Source organism: Camellia sinensis, chromosome 10 (genome assembly GCF_055761805.1).
Source record: "Camellia sinensis isolate YWXY chromosome 10, ASM5576180v1, whole genome shotgun sequence".
NCBI classification, from domain to species: Eukaryota; Viridiplantae; Streptophyta; class Magnoliopsida; order Ericales; family Theaceae; genus Camellia; species Camellia sinensis.
Genome location: NC_138970.1, coordinates 157,243,420 through 157,251,940, shown reverse-complemented (window position 1 = coordinate 157,251,940; position 8,521 = coordinate 157,243,420). Strand labels below are relative to the sequence as shown.

Genomic DNA, 8,521 nt, shown 5'->3' with positions numbered 1-8,521 from the left:
TAATCTATTCTGCTGGTGCTCTCCAGCAGAGTTTCCCTTTTGATTGTGCGGTCGGAAATCAACACCCACAACAATCAATGATATTTGTTACTCTTAAATCCCATAGGGTTGTATTACAATTATTTTCCTGCAAAAACAGAGTACCATGTTTTCTTTATCCCTACACTTTTATTTTTACTTTCTTGTTTTTGCTTGAGCACGAAATTTTCATCAGCAAATTTGGACCAAATAGTGAAAACTTCAAGAGGTCACAAATAATCATGTATGGTACTACTTCCAAGTAAAATTGCTAAAACATGTCAACATACAATATGAATCTACTTTACAACTAAAAAAAGTCAAATCAGGCTCTTCATCAGGGACATTTTGATCAAATTTTTTGGAACATCTTAACATTTCTGTCTCTAATCAGTGAGGTTGCCCCAACCTCAACGCTACATAAGCCAAAAGCCTATACCCAACTAACATAACAGCCAAAGCAAACACATCCCAACCCTTATTATCAATACCCAAATACTCAATTGCTGGAAAATCTAAAACCTTGCAGTGAGCCCCTAATTCACACTCATAAACTTCGGTCTCCGAGTACTGAACACCCACCAAAAGCTTGTAACAATAGTGACTAAACGAAATGTATTTCAACCACGCTATGAAAGCTGGTATGTGCTGAATGTAGTATCCACCGGCTAATAAAAACACGAGCATTGTCACGGAAGCCAATGTCGTGGCTTGTTTCACTTCCATTAGGATGGCACCGAGGGCTAGTCCGAGCCCCTGAGAGACTAGCACATTGAAAAGGATGATCAAGAGGGTTAGTATGAATGTGATGAGTGATGGCTTGAGACCTCCCATCCAATACGTGATGGTAACAAAGATGGTTGGGAGTACGAGCTCCATCGGTAAGTCACCCACCATTCGGGCAAAATAGTAGGAGGAGAGGCGGTACATGCCCGATGAACGTTCTTTTATTAGCATTGGCCGCTCTTGCGGGAAGGCGAATATGGCATTGAAGAGAGGGAAGAATCCCCAGAAGATTGAGAAGAAGAAGAGAAGTCCCACCTGTTGAATGTTCAAGCTTTGTTAAAAACAATTGTGTAGAAATCAAGAAAGTTTCGATCACAAAAACAGTAAAGTGAAACAATCAAAACACTCAGAGCTCTAAGCCTCATAAGCTTAACAACTCTACAATGCTGTCTCACTTTTTCTCATGGCTCTGGGCCTCCGCCTAATGGCTTTGGCCATCCACCTCTGCAAAAGACCCCTTGCAGTAAAATCGAGTGAACAATAAAAATACAAGACACTACACAACAGAAACTAAGTGCATTTCTAGAAGCAACCATGTTGAACACTAGAACCTAATGTTCAAAAAAATTTACCCTATGAAACCTGAAGAAATAACCATTACTAAACATTCTAGTGGGTAAATGACCACTACTGGGAAAATAAATAAATAAATTTGAAAGCAACTGACCTTCTAAGAAAACACCAAAAATTGCTTTCAGAGTCTAGAAAACTGGTTTTGCACAAAAATGAAAATGATGAGTTTTATTAACCTCACAATTCTGTTTCCAAACACACGAGAAAACAAAAATGCAACTAAATTTGTTTGATGAAGCTGCTGCTTGAGATCCAGAGATGCACAGAAGAGGTGTGGTTCAAAATACCTGATCTTGAATGTGCGACGTATCAGAATGCCACCATAAAAGGCCAGAAAGAATAGAGACAGTCATGACTTGAAAAATTCTTAAACCAGAATAGGACTCATGCTTTCTTTCTTTTAGTCCCCTCCTCAGCAATACCTTGAATTGCATCCACCAACCAGTTGTCCATTGATTTTCAGTGCCTACAACACATCAATGCTTTTGTGGTTAGTAAATTATCAAGTAGCTGCTTAAAACTAGAAAAGCATACTTGCATATTTAATGCACAGACTCAATACCCAACATCGGTATTTCATGACTAATGTAATATGTAACACTTAGGTATATGAAAATAGAGGGTGATGGTTCGAGATCCTTTGTCCTTAAAACTGGGCTGATGAACTTTTTACCAGGACCAACATAGTACCCAAGGTGGCCTGATTTGCCCCGAATGAGGTTGGTCTTTGGCCTGAGCCTAGAGTTTGAAGCCTAGTCCAATTTGTCTAGCGGAGCTGCGTGCTTGTCAAAAATTACTAAAAATATAAGAAAAAAATTGAAAACTAGAGAAAAAATTAAAATAAAAATTTCCATAAATTTTGACCATTAGGCTAAGCCCACCAGCTTGTTGGCCCACCCATCGGCCAGGACCATGAGCTTGTATATACTAAACTTGTTGGGCATGTCTTGAGCCTAAGTTTTTGGCCGCGTTCTGGACCCACTCAATCTTGCTACAAAATAAAATAAAAAAGCCTACTAGGCTTAGTTTGCGGACAGCATTTGGACACATTTTCGATAGGCGCTCGATGACAGGATCATCGTGTAAGTGTGAGTGATGGGATAGAAGGACGTATGCTTTTTTTTTGTTGGCCTAGAGATGGACAGGGTTTTTGGCTTACTTGATCTTGACGATCGAACTGGGGTCCCACAGCTTCGACGAATCTCGTCCTTCAAGGCAGGGTACAGGTTCTTCCTGTAGGAAGATATTAAGGGCTGTTTGATAGAGTTTTGATCATCACGGTGGTCTGCTCTGCCATGGAACTCTTGTTGATCATCCTGTTTTGCATCTGGAGTCACACCTGTATATAGCCAAAACAGTTTCATAGTAAAAATATGATAGGATTTTTTTAAATTAAATTAAAAATCAGATCTTGTAATTTGGACGGCAAAGAATCTCATGCCAGCCCAAATTAAATACATGGTTTGCTTCATTTATAATCTTTTTTTCTTTTTTTTTTCAACAAATCTGCAAAATTATCAATTATGGTTTCAAGTTAACTGACTTTCATCTTTGTGATGGCCCATGTTAATTTGGCTATGAGCATAATAGGGCTATTTGGTGTACTTTATTATTTTTATTTTTTTGTAGGTTCAAAATTAATAAAGAAAAAAAACTAAAAGTCAAAATACTCCTCACTTTCTGAAAAAAAAATATTTTGATTTTTTTTAATTTTTTTATGTCTAGAGTTATAAGTATATATAGAAGCTAGACCGCAATGTCAAGTGATTTGAAAAGACCAACTACAGTTTAATTTCATTGTTAAGTATAGAGGTTTTGAACCATTTCAAATTCCCAATTTTGTGGGGAAGGTCAATTGTGTCATGTCTATTCTTCAAGATTTGAAACAGAGTCCATCAGGAAAATTAGTTTGTGGTCCGGGATCACTCCGTAGATTTTGTCCCGATAAGATCGACCAAATTAACAAAGCTCAAGATGGAGGTCCTACATATTTTTATTTTTTTAAATAAAGGTTGACAAGGAGTGATAATTGAACCAAACAAGCTGAACAGTTAATTGCTTAAAGTTGGTTCGTTGTACTTTTGAGCCGATCTCAACCAAGTTTTTGTCGAACCGAGCTTGAACAATTTAGTATTTTTCTATTCTTTTAACGAGCCGATGAGTAATTGATTGTTCAAATTTATTTGAAACATTAACAAGCTCAAAAATATATTTAAACATGACTTATTTACTTAACGAACAAAACTTGAACGAGGTTTTAACCTGCCGGAACACGAGTTAGAGCTCGAGCTAGACAAAGTAGAACATTAAGTCCATTTTTTCTGATTTTTAGTCATTTGTAATTGCTACGGACCAGAATTACCATGATAGTCTGGCACCCCTGCGTATGTAAGAATATCTTATAGCAGATAATTTTTTATCAATTTAGAAACGTCATTTAATGTTTTCACATTTTAATCTATTTAACCCTGCTCATAACTTCAATGTAAATGAATTCTTGATTTGTTCAGATAAACAATTGTTGAACATTAAGCAAATTTAGTAAAACTTTTATGGAACGTTTTACTAAACAATTTTTTTTCTCCATTTTTGAACATTTTAGTGAAGTTTAATTAACAAAATTAACATTATAACTGAGAAGATAAAAAGAAATTCCATACCATTAGCAAGATCAAGCAGAAAATCAGCAGGGTTCACAAAATTAAACCCGGGAACGAACCCAATGGATCCGAAATACTCCATAACCCTACCAGCACTTCCACTGTAAATCGGATACCCATCGGACAACGCCACCACCTTATCAAACATCCTATAAAGCCTACTCGAAGGTTGATGAATCGTTGTAATCACCGTTCTTCCTCCTCTAGCCAATCCTCTCAGTGTCCCCAGGATACGTTGAGCAGTAGTCGAGTCGAGCCCAGAAGTAGGTTCATCAAGCAACAACAAACTAGGGTTCACCAACATCTCCTGCCCTATACAAACCCTTTTCCTCTCTCCACCTGACACGCCACGAAAGAGAGGACCACCGACAACGTTGTTTCGACACCTTGTCAAACCCAATTCCACGATAACTAACTCGACTTGCTCAATCTTCTCTTCTGTAGTGAGCTTATTTGGAAGTTTAAGTAAAGCTGCAAAAGTCAGAGTTTCAAGCACCGTTAAGTGAGGATACAACACGTCGTCTTGTGACACGAAACCGGTCTTTCGCTTAATGGAGCTAGAGAAAGGCTGCCCGTTGTATGTTATCGTGCCCGAGACTTTCCCTGGCAGCCTGCCTCCGAGTGCGGTCAGAAGGGTAGTTTTACCGCTCCCTGAGGGACCGAGCATTGCTAGTAGCTCCCCGGGTCGAACTATGCCACTGACACCGTTGAGGACCCTTCGAGTCGGCTTGGGTTCAGAGGATGAAAAGCAAGTGCCTTTGTTGGTTTGCAACTTCACAGTGTATGCAACATCTTCAAACTGAGAAAATTTTATAAACATGTACAAATATAGTTAAATTTCAACTAGTTCTAGCTACATGTTACATTTTTTTTATAAGAAAAAATATTGATTTATCGCAAAAAGACATATCTCAACTAGATTGACACGTTGTTGTTGGTGACTAGGTTAATTTAAGGTACCTTTAGTGTGACGGGGCGTAGCGATTTGCAGAGGACGGAGAAACGGGCTTGAGAGGATTGTTGATGCTGATCGAGCATTATTGGATTTTCTTCATCCAAACAAGGACTAACGTTGTTACTAGCTGAAATTGGTGGCTCAGCATGAATTGAAGTGTTTTCTATGCGGTTGGTGACTAGAATACCAACTGGACTGCCACTGATACTACTACTACTCTCATGCTCAGGGGGCATCATTTCAAGAAACAAAATCAGAGAGAGAGAGTTTATTAAAGTTTGAGAGAGAGGCAGGGTTCACATGCAGAGAGATGAGCAATGTGAACTTTAAGATGAAGAATGCACGAGAAGCAGATTGTATGAGTCATAATATAGCCACAAGAACTATACCACCCACCCACCCACCTACAGTCTCCCGACTTTAAAATTTAGTATAACATTGATATTACGTCATTGATAATATATTAATGGTATTTGTTATTATCAATCAATAATAACATTACGAGTAGAATAATAATAAATTTTATTATTTAAATGTAATTATTTATTCTATTATTAAAGATTTATTATAATTATATAGTAATTTGTTATTGAGTGATAATAATTTTTACAGTGATAATGTGATATTATTATTATTTTATTTATTTTTTTTATTCTTAGAACATGGTCTAGGGGATCTGTATGTGAGTATATATGCATAATTGTGTTGTCCAAGGTGCTCCTCACAACAGATATCCACTTTTTTTTTAGATGGTAACAGATAGAGTAATGTTCCAAACCCCCCACAACCCCCATACCCCCACAAGAGAGAGGGAGGAGAAAGAGAGAGGAAAAGAAAAAAAAAATATATATATATATATATATATATAATGAGTGGTCACAAATCAATTGGAGATTGTGAGGATCATCAAAAATGGAGGTCTCAAGCATTTTTCATAACCGATATACACTTTTGCGTTTTGATATTGCACACATCATATTCATATGTACAGTTTATAAATGAAAGGGAAAATATCATTTAAGTGGAATGTAAAATAATAATAATAAAAAAAAGCATATTAATGAAAAAATTTAGAACTAATAATTTTATAAGTTTTTTCATGAAATTGTTATTATTTTTATAAGATAACCCTGACATGTTATTTCTCCTAGATGAAACCCCTTTTTTTTTTTCTGATAAACTTTTTTCTATGGATTATGTGTGAAGTGCTCAAAATTGTTTTTCTTAACATTTTTTTTTAAACTAAACGATTTATCAGAAAGTAAATTATTTGAAATATTTTTTCGTTATGGATTATGGATTACTTTAATTATTTTTTAGTTGAAATACTTTTCAATATAATTTTCATAAGGACCGAGCATAGCATAAAGAATAAAGAAAGAAACAAAAAACTAGCTTTAACTTCACAACTAGAACTTTTGATGTGGCATATATTTAATGAGTTCCATATGCCTAAGTTATAATAATTATTGTCGAATATTATTCTTACTATTTTTTTAGTGCTTATTTTTCAAACGAAAAACTCATCAGTTGACGGTGATATAAAATTGTGATACAAATTTAGTGACATCTTTTGTTTTTGCATAATATAATATACAATAATTTTCAAAAAATAAAAATAAAAAACAAATCTGTGAAAATAGCCTTGGGGGGTGAGGACATGTTGATTTAAAATGGTGAAAAATCAAAGATGTGACTTTTCATTTTTTTTTTGGGGGGTAGAATATTCAGTTCTTAAGCCACAGCATTTACCAGAATTCTGATTTGCATAACCAACCATTTTTGGAACGTCCTCAAATGTCAGCACTGAATTTTTTATTATTATTATTGTTGTTGTTGTTTAATTTTATGTAAAGCCAGCAAGAGGTATGCAAGTGGGGCCGTATTTTAGGCTAATGACAGCAAAAGAGAAACCCATGGGGACAATCTTATGCTTCATTCTATTGCCTGCCTCTAAAATTATTTGAAAAACAAAAAAAAAAAAGAAAAAAGAAAACACCCTAGATATTCAGAAAATGTATCCAAACTAAAGAAAATGAATATATTGTTTATTGAATGAATATCATTGGTACAGGATGAAGTCATATTTATACACTGCAATTGACTCTTAACCATAACTACCTAACCACAGTTAATGCTGGACAGTTACTCTATAACAAACTAACAACCTATAACAAAAATAACAACCTATACAGCTGGATATTACACATGTGATGCAACTGCTGTAGCTTCTGTATCTGTTGCAGCTTCTGTATCTGTTGCAGGTTGCTGTGCCTTATCATACCCCTGCAAGCTCAAGGGACTAGGAAGGACATTGAGTTTGAGCTGAAGATATTGAAACCGAGCAACAGATAGAGGTTTAGTAAAGATATCAGCAACTTGATCTGAAGTGGGAATATGACAGATATGAAGCTTCTTGGATGCAACCCTTTCGCGAACAAAATGATAATCCACCTCAATATGTTTAGTACGAGCATGAAACACAGGATTGTTACTCATAGCTATGGCAGATAAGTTGTCACACCATAGGGTAGGCACAGGAACAAAAACATGAAGGACAGCAAGCAACATTCCAATCCAACTAAGTTCAGCCGAGGTTTGGGCTAAAGCTCTATATTCAGCCTCCGAAGATGATCGAGACACAGTTGGTTGCTTCTTGGCAGACCAAGAGATAAGATTAGGACCAAGATAGATACAGTAACCAGTGGTGGACCTGCGATCAAGGATATTACCTGCCCAATCTGAATCTGAATATGCATTGAGAAGAAGAGGACCAGAAGTGAAATGAAGGCCATAAGATAAGGTGCCTTTGAGATATCGTAGCAATCTTTTAACTGAGGTAAAATGGCTAGTCAGAGGAGAGTGCATGAATTGACAAAGATGATTAACCACAAAGGCTAAATCTGGTCTAGTAAGAGTAAGATATTGCAGTGCTCCAACCAAACTGCGGTACAAAGCCGGCTGAGAAAAGAGAGAATCTTCTGCTGCAGTAAGAGCACTGGAAGAAGACTTAGTAGCCATGGGAGAAGAGTAAGCTTTGCAGTCACTCATACCAGCCTTGGTCAATAAATCTGAGGCATATTTTTGCTGAGAAAGCACATAACCAGAAGCATGTTTTATGACAGAGATACCCAAGAAGTAATTAACAAAGCCAAGCTCTTTCATGGAAAAGGTGGTATGCATATGTGTAATGAGAGAGGTAATATAGAGAGGATCACTTCCTGTGAGGAGAATGTCATCTACATAGATGAGAAGAATGGTAATAGCAGTAGAAGTCTTCTTAATAAAAAGAGACGAGTCACAATGGCTTTGAACAAATTGATGAGTGAGAATAAAATTGGAGAAGGTAGAGAACCAAGCTCTAGGAGCTTGCTTTAAACCATAGAGAGCCTTGTGTAACTTGCAAACAAGCTGAGATTGATTTGGTTGAACAAAGCCTGGAGGCTGAACCATATAAACTTCTTCTTCAAGAACACCATGGAGAAATGCATTAGATATGTCAAGCTGCTTGATGGGCCAATCAAAATGT

At 36.5% G+C, this 8,521-nt stretch overlaps 1 protein-coding gene across 1 annotated transcript; it reads right to left on the bottom strand.

Moving 5' to 3' along the window:
- Window positions 1-248: 248 nt before the first annotated feature.
- ABCG21 (ABC-2 type transporter family protein) lies at window positions 249-6,985 on the bottom strand. The gene is made up of 5 exons (XM_028255615.2): window positions 4,998-6,985; window positions 4,038-4,836; window positions 2,537-2,716; window positions 1,665-1,843; window positions 249-1,059 (listed from the first exon to the last, which is right to left on the bottom strand). The coding sequence occupies exons 1-5, from the start codon at window positions 5,229-5,231 to the stop codon at window positions 409-411; spliced, it is 2,043 nt and encodes a 680-aa protein (XP_028111416.2). The 5' UTR covers window positions 5,232-6,985; the 3' UTR covers window positions 249-408.
- Between the last annotated feature and the right edge of the window lie 1,536 nt (window positions 6,986-8,521).